Here is a 27,595-nt window from a genome sequence, read left to right on the forward strand (position 1 = left end):
GGGGTCTCGGGGGAGGCGGGCTGAAGTTGGGCCGTTTTCGCCGGAGCCCTTCCGGGGTCAAAGGGCGTGTTTGTGACGGGGGTTGGGTGCGCGGGGCGACGGGAGCCGAGCGAGGCAGAGGCTGCCGGCCGCCCCGGAGCTCGCAGCGGCAGCACCACCAGGCTGAAGCGGTCGGGCTGGGGCCAGCGCCAGCAGCACCATGTCGCGCGGCTCGATCGAGATCCCCCTCCGGGACACTGACGAGGTGAGGGGGACCCGGCCTTGGCCCCGGGCCTGGTTCCTTCCCCTCCCGTCCCTTGGCAGTGGGCGGGGCCCCGGGGCTGTGCGGGGGGCCCCAGGAGTGAGTGAGTGTGTAGTGGCCTCATAACTCTGATACCCCCCCCCCCACACACACACACACACTCACACCCACGGGCCTTGTGAGCCGTCCTCACTCCGCTGAACTCCCCCCCCCCCCCCCCCGGTCTGTCGCTCCCCCCTTGGGGTCCAGCGGGATTGTGCCTGTTTTCATGGGGAGGAAAGCTGCTGTTAGGAAATGCAGCCCCGGGGCCTCGGCCGGCCGCACGTTGTGGTGGTTGTTTTCACACACACATCACAAGGAAGAGGATGATGGCCTAGTTCCCCCAAGATAACCTTCAATAATAAAAATGTAAGCCTCTTACAAAGACACTAAGGTGCTTAGTCCGAACTCCTTTGATGACTAGTAACTTTCATTTGGCCATGTGCTATCCAGCTGTAGTATGGAGTGGTTAAACTTCATGTTGTCTATGTACAAAATCACACCAGCTTAGCTAAAAGTGTGTTTTAAAGTCAGCTTAGTTAAATCGGTCGAAAACCTTGTGTGGACACTCCTAATTCAGTTTAAAGCTGATTTATATCAAGTTGAGTTAAGGGGGTTCCTTGCCAACATAAACTAAACTGACAATAGGGATATATAGATTTAAGAGTGCCACACAGGTGTTTACATGAGTATAATTAAATCAATTTAAAACTTATATTGGTTCAAAACTTGTATGAAGATGAGTTATTAAACTGGTGAAGCAGTTATATTCTGTTACTAGATACTTCTTACACATACTTGTTTAAAAAAATCTTTCACTGCAATTAGCTGTTACTATGTTTGAAACTTGCCATCTTAACCACTGGATCATTTCTTTCATATGTCTGTATTCTGGATCATAACCTCTTTGAGAGAGACTCATTTTATGTCTTCTACGTTGCTGAGCACATTGTCAGTCTTGTATAAATAATAGGACAGATTTATTCTTTTCTCCCTTTGCCCATAGACTGCAAAAAAATGGATTATATTCTGCTCTCTGAAATATGTTCAGTTTCTGTTGACAGCTGTGGCCATTAGTGCTCTGAGGACAGTATTTGCTCCCAACCCCATAGATATTTACTTTCTATGTTGTTCGGGGGTAGGGTGATCAGATGTCCCGATTTTATAGGGACAGTCCTGATTTTGGGGTCTTTTTCTTATAGAGGCTCCTATTACCCCCCCACCCCCATCCCGATTTTTCACACTTGCTGTCTGGTCACCCTATTCGGAGGGTGGTTGTGGGGAAAACCTCTTCAAGTGAACAATCCAGACTCTTGTAGGTTGTCTAATCTAATTTCTGGCATGCTGGAGAGAGTGAGGATTAGGGTTTCTGTTGAGTTTCTATTATAATATTGTAAATGGAACTTTAAAGAAGTAGATAACATGAGTTAACACTTAACATGAATATTATTGTTGCTTTTAGGTCATTGAGCTTGACTTCGATCAGTTACCGGAGGGGGATGAAGTTATAAGTATCCTGAAACAGGAACATACTCAGCTGCACATATGGATTGCTTTAGCGGTCAGTATTTATGCAAATAAATTAATTTCTACTATATTGCATTTGTTAGCAGAAGAAATTAAATTATTCTTCTAGGTCACTAATTGTGGGCTTGATATTTCTTACATCAATTTTGATATTGCAGATATCAATAGAGGCTCTACAACTTGAGGTTTGTAATTAAATGATACCATTTTTGGCTACTTCTATTACTATATTTAAAAATTGCACACTTCATTCATTTTGTTTTAACTTCGGTATTTGAAAGTAAAAAACATTGTCCTGATAAAAGGGTGTTCAAATATAGTGGGGAAAAATACATTGGTGAATCGAGAAAAATAAAATTGTCTCTTCGATTGTGCTTATTAAAAAATCCCTCTTAATTTAGTAACACAGAAGTTACTACCTAGGCTATGCATCATAATGAGGCAAGATCAGTGCTAGCAATATTCACGTAACTACCATATCAAGCTTATGCTGTCTGGAAGGGAGATCTGAACAGTTCCCAGGGAAGTGCTTTGATAAATAAGAAAAGAGTGAATGGAGAGAAAAGGCCATAAGAGACTATGAATGTGAAAAGAATCAACAACATAGAATTTTAGGATTGAATGGTCTGAACTCTTTCCTTGTAAAGTTCAACTTGTGTATGCTTTGGCTAAATTTCCAAAGGTGTTTTCCAAAAGTATGTAGTGTATTTTAGAACACTGTAAATGTAAGATGTTATATCGCATTTGGCAATCCAGTTTAGATATAGCTTTTTCCATGGCTGCATAATCAAATATGTCTCTCTTCCATTTTAATAGAAGAAACCTTATTGCTTCCTAGAATAATTATTTCACTTTCTTCTCATAAATAAAATTAACCCTCCCAGTATTTTATGTGCTATTTCAATTTTGAATGTGTAAAACTCTTGTTTGATGTTTATACTGTCTTGGTGTACTGATATTTAGCAGTGTAAGTATAGTTGAAATTTGGTATCCTGGACATTTTCTGTGTAAACTAAAATTCCATTTTGATTAAAAGACCTTATTTGCTGTAACTGACATGAATGTTTGGTTACTGTATTCTTCCTAATGTATAACCTGTGTGTGAGAGAGAGAGAGAAAATGAATGAATGAATGACTGAAATTGGAATGATAACAGCCTGACTGGTAGGATGCTCACTTCTGTACCAGAAGGTTGTGGGGATGAAGTCCTACATGAGGATGCTCACCCTCTTCTGACTACCGTACACTACTAGTAGATTCTGTAGTCTCAGACGTGTTGCATTGCAGGCAGGCTTCAAACTGACTTTTTTTGTTTTGCTTAGTCTTTGGTTGTCCAGTTGAACACTTAAGGATCCCAGAGCTATTTTGGACAGGAGTAGCAGATCACTTGTGTACTGTCCAACAATTTCGTCTTTGAATAATTTTTCATGTGTGTGTCTGAATGAATGAATTATTGTGGGCAGCAGAGTACCTGCTCTAACAACCGCGGTACTTGTGTATGTAATTAATCAGTGGAAAGATCTTGTACTAAGAAAAAGTACTCAAGGAGCTATATTGAAACATGTTACATTACTACACCTCTACCTCGATATAATGCTGTCCTCGGGAGCCAAAAAACCTTACCGCATTATAGGTGAAACTGCGTTATATTGAACTTGCTTTGATCCGCTGGAGTGCGCAGCCCTGCCCTCCCGGAGCACTGCTTTACTGCATTATATCAGAATTCGTGTTATATCTGGTCGCGTTATATCGGGGTAGAGGTGTATGTAAGTGAATATCTGCAGTTTAACTGGAAAAAAATATCATGGTGGAATAGCTATAAATGTAGTATTTAAAATGTCGTTTGCTTTTATAGTTGGAATATTACAAACAAGGAAAAACAGAAGATTTTGTGAAACTGTTGGAAGCTGCACGAATAGATGGTAACTTGGATTATAGAGATCATGAAAAAGATCAGATGACATGCTTGGATACTCTGGCAGCATACTATGTACAGCAAGCACGGAAGGAAAAGAATAAAGACAACAAGAAGGAGCTCATTACACAAGCTACCCTGCTGTATACTATGGCTGACAAAATTATCATGTATGATCAGGTAAAAAAAGATTGAGTCCATTTATACAAAGAATCATAGCTATAAACTGTGTCATTAAACTTAGTTTGTAACTTTGTTATTGTATCCATATTCCAACTCCGGATTCAAAGTACATTTTTTGAAAGGAAGCAGATACCTAATTATTGTACCCTAAAGGGAAGGTAGCCACTGATGGGCAAGCCCTTACAACCTCATTAGTATGTGTTACACTACTGATTTCACAAATGTTTGGATTAAATTGGCACTTGTGTAGCACTGCCTAGAATAAAAGTGGTTCTAGCTCAAGCGTCGTGATGTAACTATGCCTGTGTGTTGGCCTAAACATTTTGCTCAATATACCTTCCTACTTTGGTGGTATGTGATTTGTAGAAATTAATTGTGGCTCACAGGCCTTGATGCAGGAGAATCAAATTCATCATAAAATACCAAAATGAGGTTTAAAGTAGTACATTAGCACTCTCTCCTTTAGTTTAATTTTTATAACTTTTTTAAGAAAAACCTAAATACAAAATCATAGTATTTGTATAAAAATGCAAAGAATAATATCTTAGAAATCTGTTTCTCATCTAGAATCACTTGTTGGGAAGAGCCTGCTTCTGTCTGCTGGAGGGTGATAAAATGGACCAGGCTGATGCCCAGTTTCATTTTGTGCTCAACCAGTCTCCAAATAATATTCCAGCCCTCCTTGGTAAGAATTTTGTGAATATCTCTGCAAAAACCCAGTCTCTCCATCTCTGTTTAGGACTTGTAGAAAATGCATGTTCTCAGTCTGTCCCAATTCTCGTAAGTAGAGACATATGTGGGCCTTGCAATAAAGAAGGGAGATCTCTGTCTTGGGGTAATACACATTTAAGATTCTGAGATGGATTCAAGAAGTGCCTGCAGAAAGGAAAGCTGTGGTGGTGGGGCATTATCAACAACTGTATGCTAATGCCTGTGTGGTTATGTACATGTCCACCCTTGTAGTATGGCTTGATCCTGCAGATGTGCTACCTCTTCTTCCCCCTTTGTCTGGCTCTTATATGAAGCAACTCCCAGGTTAAAATATTTTAAATTGAGATTCCTCTGTGAGAGGTCATGTATGTTGAATATGTCTCTTTTAGTGTATCAATTTAGTTTTTATCCCCTGAAATCAAGTCCTTGTTCCCCTTGATTCAAGGTTCCTACAGCCCTCCTTCTAGGCTTCTGTATGAGTGTCCCCATAAGCTACCCCTCCATACGTCAGGAGTCTCACAGCCCTCCTAGGGTCTGTTCTGAGAACTCAGGCTGGCTGCACCACTCAGCTTTTGAGCTGGCCTCTTTAATCCTGTCCTTTCCCCCAGTGGTGTGAAAGATCAGTAGGCTGAAGGGCCAACAGGCAGGTGCACAGTTCGACTTTCATTAAGCAAGTATGCCTCCTTCAAGCTGTCTGCTCACTCTCTCCTCCTTTGGCTCTCTGGAGGCTTCTCTTTTATTCCTAGGCCTGTGACTGATTTAGACTGATGTCACATGACCTACCCGATTTAGTCACATTTGGGGAGGAGAGCTGAGTGAGGCACAGGTTGGGCAGACCCTTTACTCTAAAAGGGGACAGTCCACCTTACTTACTAGTCTTTTCTTGCTGACACTAGCGGTGCTGTGTACTCTTATTGTGGTCGGAACACTTTCAGTAGTGAAGAGTCAGCAAGCAGTAACCCCTTCAGTCAGTATTCTAGAGTGAAGCTTAGGGCAATTTTCATCCAAACTTCCTAACCAAGAAAGGAAAATGAACGTTTATTTAAAAATTATTTTAAAACCTTACTTTGGTTTCCTGTTGCCCTTTATTAATTTTATTTTCTGAGATACTTGACACTTGTAGGCTTGGCATCAAGACCCACAAAGCAGTTATAATCAAATGAATGTTCCTGACAGCATCCAAGCTTTCACTAATTCCATTTATTCTGGCACTAACTACTGAAAAGGTCAAAATAGCAGACCTCTAGCAACTTCTGTAACTTGTTCGTTGTAATAGGTAAAGCATGCATTTCGTTCAACAAGAAAGATTATAGAGGAGCCCTTGCCTACTACAAAAAAGCACTGCGAACCAACCCAGGTTGTCCAGGTAAGGCATAGAAAATCTTTGCTACTGAAGCGATCTTACTAAGTTGTTTAAACCTAAAACTGGTCCTTATAATTCCTGCAGTTAGAAAATGGGCTTTATTATAATTCCTTTTTTCCAATCCACGCTGTCACAAATTAAATTCTTATTCTTATAGGACAGATCTGCTTTCTGCTGGCTCTGTAATAGCTGCTAACTGAGTAAATGACTAAGAGTATGTCTGCCGTATTATTGTAGTCATGTTGGTCCCAGGATATTAGAGAGACAAGGTGGGTCAGAGGTAATTTTGTTTTATTGGATAAGCTTTTGAGTTACACAGAGCTCTTCTTCAGGTCTGGAAAAGGTACTCTGTGTCAGAACTAAATATAATGCAGAACAGATTGTTTAGCATAGGTAGTTAACGCGTTATTTGGGCATTTAGTGCACTGGATGAGGTATGCATGTGGTGATAGGCATGTGTAGGATCCATGTATCTTGAAAGGTGTGTGGGGGGTATTGGTCATCATAGCAGTGTAAATATGTGTACAAGTTTTGCATCTGTTGGTGTGGTTTTGGTCTGTGAGGAGCTTGCTTCTGATAGTGAGGTTTAGTGGGTTGTTTGAAGGCCAGAAGAGGTAGTTTGAGAGAGATTTTTTTTTTCAGGATGTGGTCCCCATTGAGTATGGGTTGTGATTGTTTTATGATACCTCATAGGGGTTCCAGTGTGGAGTAGAAGGTGACAAATAGAGGTGTGAAGTTGGAGGATATTTTTCCTGTATTGAAACAGGTTCTCTTGGGGTATTTGGGTGGCCTGTTCCATGATGTGATGTACTTCTCTGGTGGAATGTCCATGTCTGATGAAGGCAGTCTTAAATGTGTTAGTGTATATCCCAGACTTACCACAGAATATGCTCTGAGGAGACTCCGAGTGCCTGTCTGTAGATAACAGATTTCTGGGTGTGTTTGGGGGGGTTACTGTCTCTGTGAAGATAAGTGCGATCTGTGGGTTTATTGTGTATAGTTGTCTGTAGGATGGATGGATGGGGATGGTTGAAGTTGTGGTGGAAATCTGAGGAAGTCTAGGTCCTCTGTCCTGAAGATGAAAATATCATCAGTGTATCTCCAGTATATCATTGGTTTCATGGTGCATTTGTCCAGAAATTCTTCTGCTTGGTGTCCTATGAAGAGGCTGGCATGTTGAGGAGCCATCTTACTACCAGTGGCTGTTCCCATGGTTTGGTTGAAGTGTGTGTGTGTGTGTGTGTGTTGAATGTAAAATTGGTTTGGGTGAGGATCAAATGAATACGTTTGGGGTAGATATCCGAGTATTGGCCATACTTTCGCTGGCTATGATTTGAGCTAGTGCGCACCTCAAAAAGAGCATAGCTATGCCAGTGGGAGGGGCCAGCCACCTTGAGTATGTGCCTAGCATCTCAGACAAGTATGTACTCGGCGTGACTAGTGGCGCACACCAAAGTGGCTACACCCCATTTCTAGTATGCTAGCTCAAGGAGAGCCGGTGCAGGTATATTTCCTTGAGCTGAGATTTATGCTTCCAGTTCAAAGAGTAGACCTACCTTAAGGAGACCAAGTTCAGAATAGTATTTCATGCATGTCTGACCAATAGATTTTTAAAAAGCCATTAAAGAAGTGCAGAAAGTACAAAAGGGATGTCCGAATCAAGACAATTGTTCAAAAAGGATTACAGAAACTAGCTCTAAGCTTTTTGAATATGAAGTTAGACAGAGGTAAATGGAGACCTCACAGAACTCTGAACAAAACAAATGATGTATGAGTCAAATTTATCTAAGATGTATCAAATGATACAAAAATATCTGATGAGCTGATCATTCATTGTATAGTATGGGATTTTTCTTATTAAAATTCTGCAGAAACTACCAGAGGCAGCAGAAGTTATATATGCAGTGTTTAGAAATTAAGGAAGTACTTGAAGAGGGTGTCGCACATTCCTTTAAGAGAGGAATAAGTGTTATAAAACACTGAAAGATGGGGTACACCTACATGAGCTACTTGGCCATTTTCTCTCCTAAACATGAGTTATAATTAGGGCAGTGGTTCTCAAACTATTGTACTGGTGCCCCCTTTCACATAGCAAGCCTCTGAGTGTGACCCCCCCCCCTTCTGAATTAAAAACACTTGTTTACATATTTAACACCATTATAAATGCTGGAGGCAAAGCAGGGTTTGGGGTGGAGGCTGACAGCTCGCGACCCCTCATGTAATAACCTCTCAACCCCTTGAGGGGTCCCGACCCCCAGTTTGAGAACCCCTGAATTAGGGCCACATGTAACCTTTGATTCTGTAGCTATGGATTAGCTGCAGAATCCACTCCTTGCTGCAGAGTTGTACTCAGAAATTGAAGTGCCTGTTTTTCTTAGAAACTTTTTTTTAATTGCTTACAAGGAAAACTTCTAAATGTGAAATGACTGTAAACAAATGTGGCTGTTTATTCCTGAGTCTGCAGGCAGCCTGAAACAATGTCTGTAGTGTGAACTGCTCCCTTTATGTTGAACTGTGTAAGAACTTTGATACCAATGGATGCTGATTTAAGCAGCCTTTGTTAACCTTTTCACTTCTAATCATTTCAGAAGAAACAACTTGCTTAATTGCTTATCCCACAATCCCAAACCATCTCATACCCTTGCCGAGGTACCAAAACTGTTCCCTTTCTAGCTGATCAAACCTCCAGCTTTCCTGCTTGACAATTCTGTAATACTGTTCTTTCTAAATGTCATTCTGCAGCACAATGAAAAATTATTAGGAATAGATTAAAAGTGATATTAAATAAGCATAAATGTTACACTGACTGCACTAATCTTTCATATTTCATTTAATGAAAAAAATTATCTGAAACTACTTCGAAAGTAGAAGCCTGCTCCACTGGAATAGAGTAGAAACCAGGGGCCTTACCACACTATTAATATCAGCTTTTCCACTGAGCCCGGGGCCTTGTTTATAACCATCTCTAAATACAGTGTGAATCAAGTAATAAAGATATCAATCCTGTATCAGCTCACTGTTTAGAGTAAAAAACATACATGTAAAAAGTTTTGATTTTTGACATTCTGAATGACTTGCTTTTGTTTCCTAGCTGAGGTTCGATTAGGCATGGGCCATTGCTTCGTGAAACTGAACAAGTTGGAAAAAGCTCGTCTGGCATTCAGCAGGGCTCTGGAGCTCAATTCGAAATGTGTAGGGGCTTTGGTTGGATTGGCTGTTCTAGAGCTCAATAACAAAGAGGTGGGTGTGAGCTGGGATGGGGAGAATGTGAAGTGCTGTATTGGGTTTCTAGTTAAACAGTGAGCCTCACAACAGTCTGAAAATCATTTTGTTTTTTTTTAATTTTATATATCTTTAATAATCACTGAATCACTTACTCTTATTTACTGAATCATGGTATTGCAATTCTGAATAGTTATGAAGAGTGCAAATTAAATAATGCTAATCTCTCGTGCGCTTATTAAATAGAAGTGGCTCTAAAAAGTGATATGTACACTAAGTGATATGAATTCAAAACTATAGTGACTAAATTAAATATATATGTGTGTATTTATTTATTTAACATAGAATAATAAACTGTGCCCATGTACGCAGTCTGAGTACATTGCTAATGGTTTGAAATTTGTCCTTAATTGTGGAACTTTAATCAGTTCACCACCTTCAATAAGCAGCCCCTCTAAATACAAATAACTCTGCAACACATTGGCCAGTGTTGCATTCTTCCCTTACCCTCTTTAAAGGCCAGGCATTAAAAACAAGTCCTTTACCATCCTCTGAAAGTCTGCATATCTCAAGTCAAATTGGTCTGATATAGAAGGACACTTTAGGGAGAATGCCATACGAGTAGCCCCCTCACCATTGTATCAAGGAGTAATCTACTGTCTGTGTCTCCACTGATTGCAGTTGTAGCAGAGTATCTTGGTAAGAAAGGCAGTCTCTCAGGTGGCCTGATCCCAGGCTATTCAGACTTCATAAGTCCAAACCAACACCTTAACATCTGTCTGAAGTTTGCATGTAACTAGTGTAGATTCAAGAGTACAGGTGTCACATGGAACTTGTCCACAGTAAAAGGTTTGCCACTTTAACCATATTGGCAAAACCCTCCTGTGTTGATAAAAGAACAGGAGTACTTGTGGCACCTTAAAGACTAACAAATTTATTTGAGCATAAGCTTTCGTGGGCTACAGCCCACTTCTTCGGATTCATAGAATGGAACATTATATGTGGAACACACACACACATACAGAGAGCATGAAAAGGTGGGAGTTGTCTTACCAACTCTGAGAGGCCAATTAAGTAAGAGGAAAAAAAACTTTTGAAACCTGTGTTGATACACTTTTACACTGGTAGAACTGCATGTACTGATTATTCCATTTTGGCAAAGCAAAACGAGCTAAAGTGGTATACATGCATCTACACAAGGGCTTTTACCCAAATAACAGCATCAGTAAAAATTACACTCTTTGCCAACATAGTTATGCTAATAGAACTTTTAGAGTGTAGTCCAGGCCTTGCTCTCTATTGGACACCCTACTTACTAAATAGGTGACCACCTTCTGCATTGTTTCTAGCTTTCATATAAATTTAAGATGTAGCCTCATGTAGAGTGCATTGAAAATACAAATAGTAATTCTATTTCTGTGTGGTTTTTCCTTTTGCATCCTTTCAAACCTGCATTTGCACATTTAACTTTATGTACAGTATAAATAAACATATATGGAAATGAGAGAATTTACATTGCTAAAATTCTAGAACCAAACCAAAAAGTTCTAAAACCTGAGATCATAAATGATTCATTAAACTAAGTTCACAGGGATATTACTATGATAGCTTTGGAAAAGCCCTATATATTTTTGGACTGTAAAACACTTTCACTTCTATTGCACCTTCCATCTGATCGTAAAGCATTTCATGAATATTAATCCTTTCAGTTGGGTATTTTACCCTTATGATGGCTAAACTGAGATGTAGAGTTGCCAGAAATTATACATTGAGTCAATGACAGAGCAGAAAATAGAATTAGAGATAAGATTTCTTCCCTGTGACAATTTCACATTTGTGCCAGCTTGCAAGTTACTGTACTTGTCATGGGTTCTGACTTGCAGTTTGGGTTAGTATTCAGGAAAACTAAATTATTGCAAATTAAGAGATCCCCTTGGAAGGGAATGATGTTTATTTTTTAAAAGGCAGACTATAAAAAGCAAATGCTTATCTAATATTTTATAGTGTAGTAGTGCTCAAAGTCCCTAGTTGAGATTGGAGCTCCAGTGTGCTAGTTGCTGTACAAAGGCATAGGAACACATGGCCAGAGCTTGTGCATTAGAGAGAGAAACCTATAGTGTGGGAAAAGGGGTACAACATATTACAAAATAATCAAGATGAGGATGAGCATACATGGTGTTTCTTCTTTTAGTAATTGTGGCCAGAGTGGGGATGAAAGGGAATGTTGGGGCTGCGTGGGGGAGTAAATAGGAACAAGGTAGTTGAGTGTGAGGAAAGGTACCATAGTGGGCTGAGGAAGTCCAGTCATGAGAGGATCTGTGAGGAGGTAGGGGGAAACCTCCACCTCAGGAAGTCCTGTTCCCCTTTCTCCCACCCATGAAAGGGCCCATTACTCTCTGTTGTGAATCTGGGGGGGAGAAAAGAGGTTCTGGCTGGAGCTCTGTCTGTCCTGATGCTGCTTCTGGCCATCAATGGGAAGGCCCTTCTGAGCCACAGTTCCTGGGACTTGTGAGAAGAATAGCTCTGAAGATGTTATATTGAGGAAATACGTTGAAATATAGTGCTAATATCTATCAATATTTCATCTAGGCTGATTCTATCAAAAACGGTGTTCAACTCCTTTCTAGAGCTTACACAATTGATCCCAGTAACCCAATGGTGCTGAACCACTTGGCTAATCACTTCTTCTTCAAAAAGGTAAGAAAATACATGAATGTAAAATTCCATAACCTTCTGAACAGTAACCGCTCCAGTGTCAAACTCATTACTGCTTCTGCCTTCCAAAAATCATTTTAAGTCCTGCATTTCGAAAGGTATTAAAGTACAGCTGTTAAAAGAATAAGTTTTACCCATCGTGTGACTTTCATAAGGCCAAAGGGTAAGAATAAATTTTTTATTATAGGCAGACAAGTGTAAAGTTTCAATTTTAAAATCCCTTATTACTTTTTTCTCAAGACTGCCAAGAAAGCGCACACACTTTTTTCTTAATTTAAACCTACCTATGTTTCCTGAAGACATTTATTTTCTGCTACTTTTAAAACTGGGGTATAGAGAAAAGAACAGTAACTTGTAAAACTAAATCTACTGATGTTAACTTACCAAATTCTATTGCTTATGTTTGTCTGCATTAATCAGTCCAGGCCTGATGTTTCAGAAATGTATAAACTTCACCATAAATGGGTTGGGATTTTTCAAACTGAGTTTTATTTTCATCATTCAGGATTATGGTAAAGTCCAGCACTTGGCTCTCCATGCTTTCCATAATACAGAAGTTGAAGCTATGCAGGCAGAGAGTTGCTACCAGCTGGCCCGGTCTTTTCACGTACAGGTAGAATGAATTTTAAAAAATCCTCTTCTAGATTACATTTAGGACATTGTAATATTCAAATGTATTCAACATTTTTAAAAAACTAAACAGAACTCTAAGAAAATAATCCATCTGCTTTTTTTTCTCATTTTTTTTTAAATTAGGAAGATTATGACCAAGCTTTCCAGTACTACTACCAAGCCACACAGTTTGCCTCATCCTCTTTTGTATTACCATTTTTTGGATTGGGTCAAATGTACATTTATCGGGGGGACAAGGAGAATGCATCACAATGCTTTGAAAAAGTTTTGAAAGCCTACCCTAACAATTATGAGACTATGAAAATCCTTGGATCTCTTTATGCTGCTTCAGAAGACCAAGACAAACGAGATATTGCAAAAGTATGTTCAAATATTTATTTGCTGAACTTTGGATCTCAGTATTACGTGTTTGATGACCTTGAATGTATGTCACTCCAGCTGATGCCTCATTCATGCATCCAAGGGTAAAATTTGTCCCTGAAAATCTGAGTTATGGTATCACTAAAAATCAGGTTTACTTTGCTGTGAAAATAGAACTGTGTGTGTGATAGTTTTAGTAGGTCAATCACTTTTCCGAATGGCAGATGTTATTAACTGCAGAGGAGGTAATGTCATCTGAACAGAAGTGGGACCACACTACGAGACCTGTTAACCAAAGCTAACAAAACCATTCTGTTTTCTGTTGCATATGGAAAAACACTTGTTTTCCTCTGCACAAAAAAGGTGATTTGCCTGTAAATGACAACTTGATGATCACATTTCTGGGAATATTCTTGTCCTCCCAGTTTAACATTCTAAAAGGACATTGTCACATATTAATACAACATTTTTTAAAATTTAAGTCTGTTTACTCTTTCTGATGCTTAGATCTTTTCCTACTGATTTTCTTTGCATTTAGTCAGCACTGCTTTTCCCTCACGTTTTGAATGGCAGTGTGTTAACATGGTTTGGTTTACTGATCAGTAATTTAACAGTATAGAATACCTCTCTGTCATGACATACTATCTTTTTGGTAGGGAACACAGACATTTCCCAGCGCTGAGCTTTAATGAAAACAGACAAGCATAAGATTGGGACTGAACTGAAAATAAGTTTCATGGCAAATCAGTCTGCTAATTTCTCAGTTATTTGAATGTGGTAGTTTTGAAGAAGTTTGTATTCCTCCTGAATATTTAGAACCCTAAGGGCTTTCCCCATATCTTACTAAATGTGGGGGGGGGGAGGGAGGGGAATAGATGGTGTTGAGTTAAGTGATGATGAACTAGGTTGGCTTTGTTGCCTAACATGCTCAGTCATATGCATACATTTGAGGTTTTATATCTTTACAGAAGAGAAATGTACTGCTTTCAAGCCTAAACACGTTGAAAACCCAACTCGGGTGCCTTTTTTGACAGTTTATATTAATCTTTTGAGTGCATAAGTAATGTTTGGTTTTTCTCAGGGTCACTTGAAGAAAGTCACAGAACAGTATCCAGATGACGTAGAAGCGTGGATTGAACTAGCGCAAATCCTTGAGCAGACTGACATACAGGTATTAATGCTGTAAAATGGAGACATTGTATAACGTATACACTTGGTTTAAGTTACAAAGTGATGCATAGAACTCATCCTGCTACTTCCTCCCCACCTCTTCAATCTTACAATTGCACAGGGTGCCCTCTCAGCCTATGGAACAGCAACACGCATCCTTCAGGAGAAAGTGCAGGCTGATGTCCCACCAGAGATTTTGAATAATGTGGGTGCTCTCCATTTTAGGCTTGGAAACCTAGGTGAAGCAAAGGTACTAAACCACATTACTACTTTTTAAATAACCTAATTTTAAGAAATTATCCAGAGTCTGAGTTTAAATAATTTAATCATCCAAGCATTCTGTTCCTCTCTCTTTATTTTGTCCTTAGAAATACTTTTTGGCATCTCTGGATCGTGCTAAGGCAGAAGCTGAACATGATGAGCATTACTACAATGCTATCTCAGTAACAACGTCCTATAATCTGGCAAGATTATATGAGGCAATGTGTGAATTCCATGAAGCAGAAAAGCTATATAAAAACATTTTAAGAGAACATCCTAACTATGTTGACTGTAAGAAATTCTTCTATTTTGGTTCAACAATCCTCTTCAAACTGAAAGATTTTTTTGTAGTGAGGCCCTCATCTGCCCCTTTGTATTGTTTGAGATTTTTGTTTTATGACAGACTTCAGGAAGCTGAGCGATTGTCTTGTGTAACCGATGTATCCTGCTTTCTTTTGAAATTTTCTTTCTTCTATTCGGTGCATAGCTCATAAGTCAAATCAGAGTTTTCAAATTTTAACTATTTTAATTAACACTTACACAAGATATAGTCAGAGATAGAATAAGCTTTCCAACTCAAAAGATATTCTCCAGCATTTAAATAAAAATCATATGTAGTGTGTGTCCATATATAGAAATAAAAATATAGAATATATTTAATTGCTAGATAACCTAAACGTATCAGGAAAAAAACAGTTTGTGAAATCCATGCCTGACCTAATTTATTCTATTTGAGCTGATTATGTAAAATCATTTTCTGTTTTTAGGCTATTTGCGCTTAGGAGCTATGGCTAGAGATAAAGGCAATTTTTATGAGGCTTCTGATTGGTTTAAAGAAGCACTTCAAATAAATCAGGTTAGTGAGACTCTTAAATATTTAATTTAGAACTAAAATTTCAAATTGGATTCACTGGATTACTGTCTTTCTCTTTTTTTATGAATGTATGCAAGTTATTCAAAGTAGTCCTTTCTTCTGGTTAACTTCCTCTGCTCTGTTTTCTATATATAAAAATGTAGTTTATTTCCATATAATACACGTGTAATACAATGATTAAGGCTTGTATTTAGATGTCTAACACAGATAAGTGAAAGCAGTCCTTAAGTTACTTACAATGGAGTTTGTTTCAGGACCATCCAGATGCTTGGTCTTTAATTGGTAATCTTCACTTGGCTAAACAAGAGTGGGGTCCAGGACAGAAGAAATTTGAAAGGATATTGAAACAACCATCCACGCAAAATGACACTTACTCCATGCTGGCTCTTGGTAATGTCTGGTTGCAAACTTTGCATCAGCCCACCAGGGATAGAGAGAAGGTAAATTTCACATCTGTTGAAGTGCATTGGTATGCCATTAACCTTTGACCTCCCTGGCGCAAGTATTTTATGTTGTATGGCAAATTCATCAGTTGTAAAATATTAGGTGCACTGTCACCAAACAGATGAATGATTGATTGATCTTTTTCTTACTCACGTTTGTAGGAAAAGCGCCATCAAGATCGTGCACTAGCAATCTACAAGCAAGTACTTAGAAATGATCCAAAGAATTTGTATGCTGCTAATGGCATAGGTGATTATTATACTTAAATTCCCTTTAGTAGTTTACTAGTGGTGGTTCTTGGATTTAGCTCTTTTAGTATATAATCTGTAGAGCATTTCAAGCATTTTTGGTTTTTTTGCAGGGACTGTACATTACTGATCTCTGGAGGAATGTCTGTCTATATCATGCAGCTAATTGTCTCCATTTTCTGTTAACATTCTGGTAACTTTTATAGTATTTAGACCTGGAAGCTTACACTGTACATTTAACTTTCCCTTTAGGAGCTGTATTGGCACACAAAGGATATTTCCGTGAGGCTCGTGACGTTTTTGCCCAAGTGAGAGAGGCAACAGCAGATATCAGTGATGTGTGGCTGAATTTGGCACACATCTACGTAGAACAGAAGCAGTACATCAGTGCTGTGCAGATGGTAACCTCTATAAGTTGAACCATTTAAAATATTGGAATGAGGTAGCAAAGGAATAGCTAGAGGTCGTTGCTAGCAGCTTCAGCTATTCTGAATAATATTCTGTTTTAACAAATTATGGTCTTATTCAAAATAAAATAGAAGTCCTTTTAGCTGCCTGGTTATGTCTAGATTTAGAAGTGAACTGCTAGCTGTGGACAAGAGTAACAAAGGATCTATCAACTTGTACATTTATCTTTTCTATGCTGTCCTAAGTAGAGTTAAGATATAAATAGGAGGCATTTTTGATTGTGTGTAGTTCAGTCAACACAGTCACTTTGTCATTTATAAGAGAACCTTACTGAAGTAGATAAGTACAATTTGCTGTCTTTCCTTCATGGCAAAGTTTTGTAATCATGGCCCAGAGTGACTACTTACGTGTATATAACACACTTTCAAAACTACCAAGAAAACGTTTATAACTTCATCATCGCCCTTTCAACACACACATAGTTGATCCTACCAACTATTTTGGTCGAATCCACAAACTCAAGAGTCATACTAAATAATTGAGAGAAAATGCCTTTTGTACTGGGGTCTGGTAAACTATGGCCTAAACAAAATTGTTTCCAAAGAAACATCCATCCGCTAGAAAACTGTTACTGTAAAACGTGTGCCCTACGAGTCAAACTTAAAATAACAAAAACAAGCAAAATTCAACTGAATGATATTTTGGAGACAAGCTCAGAACAAACAAAAAAACATTATTAGAGACATGGAAATAGAACCCTCCTTAAATTGTGTGTACATGGGCCTTAGAATAAACACACCTAGGAGCTTCAGAATGGCTATAAAAACATTACAAGAAACAGCGATGCCATATGGTTTCATAGTTAATATGCCGTAAAAAAACCTACTAGATACACTCCTCCTTTGAAACTACTGATAAAACTATTTGATAGCAATAGGAGTCAAATTATACTATATGAAAGTGAAGTCGCAAGTCTATTGTAACAGCCAATTGCATTGTTTGGGACAAAAATCTTAATAGAAACCTTACTTCAACATTTTTGCAGGTATTCTATGAGTATTAGAACTCCAGGGACAAACTGGGGGGGGTCACTTACCCGTATCCTTCTGACGAGCAGAAAAGAATGCAAAACTTAAGAGCAGCATAGCAAAGAGTTCCTCCACTGCAAAGCACAGGGAGATCAAAAGATCGTATCCAAATAGAACTAGCTTGATAGGCATTTATTAAAACTGACTGTTCTTTTTCCTCAGAAATTATAGTGAAGGAGCGGGGGAGGGGGGTAAAAGAGGTACATCAAGTATATTTCAGGTTATGCTAGCAATACATATACATGAATAGAGAGAGAGAAAATGGGAATTTCAAATTTCATAACTTAAATGAACATGTTTATTACAACAATTCCTTTTCTTGCACAATTTGTACCCCTACCCTGATTACTGTAAATCAGTGATTCTCAACCTTTCCAGACTACTGTACCCTTTCAGGATTCTGATTTGTCTTGCCTACCCTAAGTTTCACCTCACTTAAAAAACTACCTGCTTACAAAATCAGACATAAAAATACAAAAGTGTCACAGCACACTATTACTGGAAAATTGCTTACTTTTTCATTTTTACCATATAATAAAATAAAATTATTGGAATATAAATACTGCACTTACATTTCAGCATGAGTGGTGAAAACATTGTCTACTATAGAGGATTATAAAACAAGTCACTGTATGAAATTTTAAGTTAGTACTGACTTCGCTAGTGCTTTTTATGTAGCCTGTTGTAAAACCAGGCAAATATCTATATGAGTTGATGTACTCCCGGAAGACCTCAGTGTACCCCCAGACAACCAACCACTGCTGTAAATGAATGGTACGTGCTTACAATGTTGTCCATTCCAAAATGCGTAGGATCCTATTGTATTAAGCTAAGGACTTGCAGGAGTCCTGAGGGACCTACAAGTTTTTACATTAACTGGGAACTCCGAATGGTATACAGTAAACAAAGTGGAAGAGAGCCACGCAATATGATGTAATTATTTAAAACAAAAATAATAATCATGAAATATTCTATTTCATGAATAGAACCCAAGTTACTTGGAATTGTCTGCAATACAAAACCGCTACAAGAGTTCTTTAAAACTCCACTATCTCTTTTTTTAGTAATTTGATCTCTCCATTTCAGTATGAAAACTGCCTCAGAAAGTTCTATAAGCATCAGAATACTGAAGTATTGTTGTACTTGGCCCGAGCACTCTTCAAATGTGGCAAATTACAGGAATGCAAACAGACTTTGCTGAAGGTAAAAATATGTATGTATATTGCAGTTCTTAAGGTACATTTAATTGCTTACCATCCATATGTCATTGATAACTTTCTGCAATTTAAAAGATGTGCATTTCATTCACAGGCTAGACATGTAGCACCCAGTGATACAGTCCTTATGTTTAATGTGGCTCTAGTGCTACAGAGGCTAGCCACCTCTGTCCTGAAAGATGAAAAAAGTAACCTGAAGGAAGTACTAAATGCTGTGAAAGAACTGGAGTTAGCCCACAGGTAACAATATGCAGTAAAAAAAGAAGTGTTTATGCCTTTTTTTTTTAATTGCTATAGTATGTTTTACCTAGTTATGTTGTTAAAGAAAATACTTTCTTCTAGAAAATACTCAGTGTGTATCTTAAACTCCAATTTTGATACGAGTGAAAGTGTCTTCTGTAAAAATCTTGTGTGCTTTAAAAAAAAAAAAAAAAGTTACATCTCTCTCAACATTCCTGGTTGAAAAACATCAGATGTAGAGAGCTTAAGCTTGAAAAAATGGAGCCCTGCCAATCTTTGCTCCAAATCCAATTTTGATGTCATATGTCCTGATAAGCTAATGAGTTAATCTCCAAAGAAGTTCGGTTTTTGTTTTATGTCTCCACCTTCTGTAGTTCATTCTGGTGGGAGAAGAGCACAATTGAAGGGGACGGGGAAATCCTATCACAAACTGCTATTCACTAACTGAAAATAATAATTTTGGTTAAAATTTTCAACCAAAGCAGAAATTGTGAAAATAAAAAACAAAACAAACAAAACTACAGCTTTGGAGCCATTTCATGAGCTTGTTCAAGGTCTCTTAATTAATCAGACTTCATAAGTTACCTTACAAACTGTACATTTTTAATAAAGAGAACTAAGTGTAATTAGATTAATCAAACTGTCAGCACTTGTGAGCATAATCAGTTGAACATGCCATAGAAATTAAGGCTTAATTCAGTCCCTTGGTAACTAATGCTGGCCTTCCACAGCGTTCTTTTCTTCCTGCCCACTTTCCTGATGCAGACTCTGGTTGTAAAATCTTGGATGAAGTCATTTGTTTTATATCCTGGTTACCTGCCAACCTACTCCAGTGATAGATCTCAAGGAGTAGTTTACCTTAAATTCCAAAACACTGTGTGGCAGGCAAACTTTTACTTTTTTGTTTGCTTGAACAAACCGCAGTGTGATTCTTCACTTTTGAGCTGTATACCTATCAAAGTGACTTGTTCAGTTACAGAAGTGAGAAGTTTATGTAGATAGCGATTTGGTTACAGGTATCAACCAACGTTACAAATTGAGTACTTTTTTTACTAGTCCTGGCTTCGCTTTGCCACTGGACATCTCTAATTCTGATCTCATTCATAGTTACTAATCAATTGCCATTGAGTTTTCTCAGTCAGACCAACTAGAAGAAGGTCAGCCAGTCATATCGGCATGAGGGATTCTGATATACTTCCAAACAGTTTGTGCATCCAGGCTGATATTGCTGTCATTTGCTTTATATACTTAAGCATAATTCTGAAATGCGAGGCAAAGTTGCCTAGTAGATGTTCCTTTTCAAACTTCTATTATAGCAGGAATTTACTTCCTCTGAGCCCTTTTGCCCTATTTCCTTATTCATGCCCAGAAATATCTTGCTCCTAGTATTGACCAAAACACTTCCTCAGGATAAAGGCTTCTAATTATTTTGCTCACAAATTAAAAATAAAAAAAAAACTTTTATTTATACAAGCAATCAATTCAAAATTGTATTGCATGCTGTAATACAAAAATCCAGTCAAACAAATTTCCATTTAGAAATCCTGTAAGAGAAGTCTGTAATCTCTTGAGGAAAATGGCTTGCATTACATAACTGAATTTGTCAGAATTTGTGTGGAATTTAAATTATCCTGCTTGTCTGTACTCACTAAAGTATTATGGTCCTTCTAGGATTACCCATAAATTAGCCAGATTTTTTTTTTTAAGTGGAGTTTATGCCCCAATCTGGGGGAATTCAGACTTCCAATGCATTTCATTTTTGCTGCTGAATGTCTGTCAGGATAAACTTGAGGGTGGAATCTGAATCTTGTATCTCATTTAAAAAAAAAACACATTTTTTTCATTTTCTTTGCAGTAGAATGCTAGGTCAGTCTAGCACAGAAAAAAAGTTCTACTCTAGAAATCCTCTCAATCATAGAAAGGTAGGGCTGGAAGGGACCTCCCAAGTCATGAAGCCCAGCCCTCTGTGCTGAGGCAGAACCAAGTAAACCTAGACAACTTCTCAATCTGCAAGCAAGGATTTCTCTTTTGAGGGGGTTGGGAAGTCTTTCTCTATTGCATGCCTTCCAGAAGCTATACCTATGGACCTCAAAACCTCTAAAGGTCTCTAGATCTATCCTCACTCACTTGTGTTCCTGCATCTTCTGAAATCTGTGCTTTGTCGAGAACATGTAAATTGGGTCAGGGTAGAGTTCTAGCAGGAAAAAATATATATATATTTTTCTATTTCCTCCCTTTCTCACTGCAGTTTCAATGGTCACCCCAGTCCAAAGTAGAATGAAAACAGATAAGTGTGACTAGTCCCAAAAACATAGTCAGGAGCCAGTGGAGCAGGGTTTTAAAGACTCCCTCCTGTTGATGTCATCAGCAGAGGCTACGGATGGCAGGGTAGCAGGACTGGGTTATGCAGGTGCAGCAGAAGCAGATACTGAGATTCCTGGGAAAGCTAGGGCAAGACTGATCTGTAAGCAGGGGAGAGATTATTTTCAAGGCTGTCTCCAACAGAGCGCTCTCTTTCTGAGACATCAGTTTCTTTCTGTGTGAGAATTACAATACATAGGAATTACCTGACACATCTGTGTCTAGAAACTAGGCCTGCCTCCAGTATAGAAGCAAATAGAGAATTTGTATTTGACCCTCTATTAATGGGAGTTCTAAGCATTCATTTTTAAATTAAAAAGATCTAAGACTTGATTGTTAGATGTGGTTCTGTTTGAGTACTTTAAAATAGAATCGAACCAAGCCAACTGTGCTGAAAAGATGCTATCTTTTTTTTTTTTTTTTTGCAATTGTTAGGGTGTTCATCTGAGTTATCACAGCCAAATTTCTATTTACCTACATTTTCCCAGTGGTTTCAATTGGCTGAAGTTTTTTTTTTTCATACTACTTGTAAACAGTTTGATAGTGTCAGCAGCATTAGAAGACTGTCATGTTCTATTTTAAACATTTCTACACGCTGAGTGAATCAGTCCTTACACAAAGCCTGTAAAGTGTTTTATGACCTTTTTGGATTAAAGGTGGAAAAGAGCAATAATAATTGTAGGGATCATTTTAAGAATGTTTATTTTATGGATATCAGACTTAAATTGCAATGGAGTGTTTAAGTAAAACAAAACAGGGAATATAAGATGAAATGTCACTATTTCAATCTGTTTTTATTTTTCATTTTCCCTCCAGATACTTCAGTTATTTAAGTAAAGTAGGAGATAAAATGAGATTTGATTTGGCTCTTGCTGCTACTGAAGCCAGGTAAAAATTATTCCTTTTTTTTCTGATTAAAACAGAGTATTTTCCAGAACTAAACTCAGCTGTCGGTTTGTTATTATGGGGGGAATAGTGATAACTATAGATAAGGCTGTGTGAGCATTTTCATTAGAATTTCATTTTTTCAGTTGCTCATAATTTTCCAAAATTTGCTGCTGAGAGGTTAGAACTCGCCAGGCCTGGTGTCTGCCCTCTGGTGGAATATTTGTTTGTAAGCTTGAGCAAAACGTTGTGAAAATGTGTTGTGGGTTTTTTAATGGCAACCATTTTTCCCTTCAAAATAATTTTTGGCCTTTTTTTTTTTAAGGGGGCTTGGGATCAGAAAGATGAAATCTGGCAGCTAACTACCTTTCACTAAGAAGTGCTCTGGTGAAACCAGTTATTTGAAGAGTTGTTAGGACTTCAAAATGAGTTCATGCAGTACTTTGGATGCAGCTTCTTAGCTGTTTTTACCAGTGCTCCAAGTTAAATAATATAGTACTGTGCATATGAGCCCATCTTGCTTAGGTGTGCAGTAAACAGATATCTGTAAGATGCACATTGAATGAAAAAACTCGGCTTTATTCTTTGCACATCTTACAAATTCAGGCTTTTCACAGATTGTCATGTGCAGACCACAGTACCGATAGAAGTTATAGGTATGTCTGAAATTGTGGGCAGAAAAATATTTTGCATTGTATTTGAGAAACTATTTGTGAACATATTAAAGGTCACTTCACAATGAACACTACTTTACAAGGGGATTGAGCTGAGAGCACTTACTACTTCATTTCCTGATGTTTGAGCACTTAAGCCCAGATTTTTAGACAGGACTGCACTCAGCGTTACCATGTCTGATTGAGTTAGGAGCCTAAATCTCATTTTCAAATGTGATTTAGGGCACTTGAGAGCTTAAATCCCATTGATAGTCGATGGAATTTAGGCTCTAATGTGCCTAAATCACCTTGAGATTTAGCCCTAAATCAGTTTAAAAAATCTGAGTCCTGAACATACAATCTTAACTTCTGAATATATTTTTGGATTAGGTTCATTAATTACAGCTGTTTAAATACAAGGTGCTTTTGTAAGGGGTATTTGTGGAGCTGCACGGCTGAATTCAAGACTCTTCCTCTTTATATTAAGGATTTTTTCTTACTGAAGTAGCTAAACTTTTTAACAAACAAGGCAGCTTTTGAGTAGTATTCGGTGTGGAAACATGTTCCTCAGGCTTAAATTTAAAAAGCTAGCTAGAAAATCCATATGTCTCAGAAGATGAATAATAAACTGAAGTAAAAGTCATACCACTGTAATGGATTTTAAAAGGAAAAATCTATGTTGAGTATAGAATTATTTAAACACTTCAGTTGTTACGTTACTTTTGATGGCTTGTATTTTGTTCAGTGGTATGGACAAATTTAGTATTGTGATGTAGGTTCTTTTTAGAACTGTCTCCTTCTAGCATGTAGGATGTGCCTAGAAACTTACTTTCCTTTAATTGAAAACATTGACTGTTATAGGCAATGCTCTGATTTACTGAGCCAAGCTCAGTATCATGTGGCTCGTGCACGCAAGCAGGATGAAGAAGAGAGAGAACTGCGTGCCAAGCAAGAACAAGAAAAGGAGTTGCTCCGCCAAAAACTGCTTAAAGAACAGGTTTATATTCCCTGTAGTACTCTGTGTTTTAAATGTGCTTGTCAACAGGTGTTGATACCTAGAAACTGTTCAGGAGGTAATATTCAATATGAATTTTTTAATGTAAGCACTTAAAGAGGGGGTTGAAAATTTAGGGATATGTAAAAAGGGGTGAAATTGTTTCCTCTATGGAGCTTGTTCATTCAGGCTTTGGGGAAGGAAAGGTGAAAGTGATATCTGGGAGAACAGAATTCACACACACACACGCACCCCTCCCCCCCAAGCCATCCATAGTCACTGTGATCTATAAACTACACTAGCAGTAGCTGCTTCTCCATGCCTCCAGTGCAGGGTCCTGATAATGGTCAGTTTGCTCTGATTCTTTCAGGAAGAAAAACGTCTCCGAGAGAAAGAAGAACAGAAGAAACTTCTGGAACAAAGAGCCCAATATGTGGAGAAGACCAAGAATATTTTGATGTTCACTGGAGAAGTAGAAGGATCGAAGGAGAAGAAACGTGGTGGCGGAAGGGTACAGAATGGAGTTTTTTCCATACTTTTCTATAATTTAGAGTTACTCTGTGACCAGAGTTAAGACCGGTATTAATTAGCACCTGACATTTAGTGGGGCATTACAGAGTGCTCATCAATGACATGCAGACACTTTTGGGATGGAAAGTAAATTTAATATATTGCTCCAAGAGTACAGTACCGAAAATAAATATTTTATCCAACAAATAGCAGCAGCGAGTGGAATTATAAATTCTAATATTCATCTTAAGAACCAGCTTCTTAGTGCTGAGTCTGTACAGATAATGGGACAGTTGGGGCATTACGGTAAAAAGTTTTATAGTCTCCATATGTTGACTGGTTTTCAGATTACAAATAATCTGGTATGGCGTGGGTTTTTAATTTATTGCAGCGTTCCAGAAAAGGAGGAGAATTTGATGAGTTTGTCAATGATGAGAGTGACGAAGATCTGCCTGTGTCCAGAAAGAAAAAGAGGAGGAAAGGCAGTGGTAGTGAACAAGATGGTGAAGAAGAAGATGGAGAGAGGAAGAAGAAAAAGAGGAGGAGGTAACGAAGTTTAAACCTTTTTGATTCTTTTTGTAACTCTGTAGTATCGGTTTAGAGTATACCTTACAAAAGAGTCTGTAAATGGTGTTAGAATAAGACCAAGTAGATTTGCTTTTTTTCCCCAAACAACTTTCTTTAAAAAAGAAAGTTCCCCGTTGTAAATGACCATACACCTCAATTATAAAACGTAAATGTTAGCAAAATGCTAACTGTTCATATTCCTATAATACAAGAAATGTCAGGTTAACACATTGATAATTTGACACTGTTGGAAATAAGACACTGTTTATGCAGGAATTAAATATTAATTCTGACTTGATTTTTGTGTTTAAGACCCCAGAAAGGAGATGATGGAACTGATGATGAAGAAAATGAAAATGGCCCAAGACCTAAAAAACGACGTCCACCCAAAGCAGAGAGGAAAAAGGCTGTAAGTTTAAAAGTGTAATGCCTTGATAGTTCCTGTTTACATTTGGAAGATTACAGTGCGACTGCATTCAGTAAAGTGACATTCGCTGTAGGGGGAAGTATGGAAAATACTTCCTGCAGCAAACATGCATCATACTGTCCCCTTCTTTTATGTCTACTAATATAGCAGTAGCTACAGGGATGCTTCTGAAACTCTCCACTTCCATGTTGAAATCAGAACATAAATTCCAACCAGATGATTTATAAGTGGATGCAGAAAACTAGACTTATTTCTAACAGCTATCTGTTATGTTAGAACAGTTGTACTTTAAGCTCTCAGTTATTGATATCAGTTTTACTCCAGTGAACAAGCAATATTACTTCGCATTTTTTCCCATACAGGCCAAGCCAGAACGTCTGCCTCCTTCAATGAAGGGAAAGATCAAATCAAAAGCCATAATTTCATCTAGTGAAGATTCTTCTGATGAGGATAAACTCAAAATTGCTGATGATGGGTATGAATCTTTATTGATTTTTGTACATTTTGAAAGTCAAATGCTGAGTTTTTACCTGATGGAAAAAGCTCTGAGATTGGCTTTCAACCTTTGCCATATTGGGACAACCCTTCCTAGTTAACTGACACCATTCTCTAAATGAGCAATATGTAAAGGGCAGGTCATGACCCTTTTGATATCCAGTCCCTCAGGTTGCAAACCCATGCTTGAAGATGATGATTAAAATAAAACTAAGTATATATTAGTCCCAAATCTAAATTGACATAACTATAGAGTTGACACTCCTCAAATTAACAAACCAATCTCAGCAAGTCAGGACTATCATGTTAGTCTAAATGGGTTCTTTGTGTTTCACCTTTCATTCTCTACTGTATTTCCTTGGTGATCCACACAGATTTGCTAAATGCCCTTTTTCATAGCCAAACTAGGAACCACTGCATTTGGGAAGATAATGAGTACTGCACTATGATACAAGATACCATATTCCTCTCTGAATTATTTGAGTGTCCTTTTCTTCTCTTCCTTCTCAGTGGAAGTGTCAACATCTCTGTGAAATCCAGGATTCTCGCTTGATCATAGTAAGCCAATGCTTGCGGCTTTAATAATTGATTATACTGCTTTTTTTTAAAAAACAGAAATGCCAGGAACAGCAACAGTGATTCTGATGATGCTGAACAGCAGCGCAATAAACGCATCATGTCGGACAGCGATTCAGATAACAGAAACAAGTCTGGTAGTGAGGTAGGTAGTCCACGGAGGTCCAGTGCTCATCCATCTGATGAGGATTCTGACAGTGACAGGTCAGCCAGAAAGAAGAGACGGTCAGATTCAGAACAGTCTGACAATGAGTCTGTGCAATCTCAAAGAAGCCACTCTGTACAGTCGGGAAGAAGTCACTCCGGTGGCTCAGAGAATGAATCTCGTCCAGCTTCTCGCAGTGGTGATTCAGACAGAGACTCTGATAGAGGATCTGACAACGAGGGCTCTGGCAGAGAGTCTGGCAATGAATCTGAACCAGAGGCATCCAACATTGAGGGGTCTGAACATGGATCAGAAGGTGGATCAGATGACAGCGATTAGATTTAAATTACAGCCATTTTTTAAAAATTGTTTTTTAAATATACTTCAGTTATGAGGAGGAAAATCCAATTTTTATATTTGAAAACTGATTTAAAGAAAGCTTAATGTTTTAGTAAAACCGTTGTGAAACTTGCTTCATGAGACTTTTTTTTTTTTTCTATCAAGCTGTACATTACTAGGCATTAATGGATATTTCTCTGTGTTGCTGTATATGGTGTATTTTTACACTGAAGCTAACATAGCTGAAGATCACAGATGCTGTACAGTGAGTGGTAACAAACTCACACAATGAGGGCGGGGTGTATGTAAATGCTGCAGAACAAAAACACCAAGTTCAAAGAGTTGGTTAAAACTGGTGTATTTTGTTCCATGTTTCTACATGCAAAAAAGGTACAGGCCAGTCTTCATGAGATCTTATTGAATGGTACAAAGAACTTTGGGTATTTATTTCTTTGTGTCATTCTGAATAGAGATCAATGCTGACGTTTTTTACTCTCTGTTAGAGGATAAGTTTATTGTGATGCAACTCCTAAGTTTTGAAAAGTTTTCCTTCTTGTGCCTGCTTGTTTTCCTGATATACCAATTTAAAAAAAATAAATAAAAAGCAACAAAGATGCAGGTTCAAACAAAAGTTTATGAAATAACATTACAGGTATGTAGATAATATGCAAATATATTAAGTTGACAGGTGAAAAATAAAGATGTAGAAAACTTTCCGTATTCTTATATGGTAGAGTGAAAAGATCTGCCACTGTTGTAATAATAAAAAGTAGTTACTACCATC

General features: G+C 38.1%; 1 protein-coding gene across 1 annotated transcript; it reads left to right on the forward strand.

Moving 5' to 3' along the window:
• CTR9 (CTR9 homolog, Paf1/RNA polymerase II complex component) lies at nt 1-27,595 on the forward strand. Its single transcript, XM_005306562.4, has 25 exons — nt 1-244; nt 1,743-1,841; nt 3,663-3,902; nt 4,473-4,590; nt 5,893-5,982; nt 9,071-9,219; nt 11,791-11,898; nt 12,422-12,529; nt 12,673-12,909; nt 13,991-14,080; nt 14,201-14,329; nt 14,448-14,631; nt 15,108-15,196; nt 15,469-15,654; nt 15,820-15,907; nt 16,159-16,307; nt 18,489-18,605; nt 18,714-18,859; nt 22,037-22,108; nt 23,620-23,755; nt 24,123-24,263; nt 24,654-24,808; nt 25,142-25,238; nt 25,619-25,731; nt 26,367-27,595. Exons 1-25 carry the CDS (start codon nt 200-202, stop codon nt 26,809-26,811), a joined length of 3,531 nt encoding a protein of 1,176 aa, XP_005306619.1. The 5' UTR covers nt 1-199; the 3' UTR covers nt 26,812-27,595.

Source organism: Chrysemys picta, chromosome 4, assembly GCF_011386835.1.
Source record: "Chrysemys picta bellii isolate R12L10 chromosome 4, ASM1138683v2, whole genome shotgun sequence".
NCBI lineage: Eukaryota > Metazoa > Chordata > Testudines > Emydidae > Chrysemys > Chrysemys picta.

Excerpts from the sequence above, each read along its gene's own strand:
- CTR9 (XM_005306562.4), top strand. The coding sequence starts at position 200 with ATGTCGCGCGGCTCGATCGAGATCCCCCTCCGGGACACTGACGAG. Across the intron at positions 4,591-5,892 it reads TAATATTCCAGCCCTCCTTG|GTAAAGCATGCATTTCGTTC; the intron begins GTAAGAATTTTG and ends TCGTTGTAATAG. Across the intron at positions 14,081-14,200 it reads TTGAGCAGACTGACATACAG|GGTGCCCTCTCAGCCTATGG; the intron begins GTATTAATGCTG and ends ACAATTGCACAG.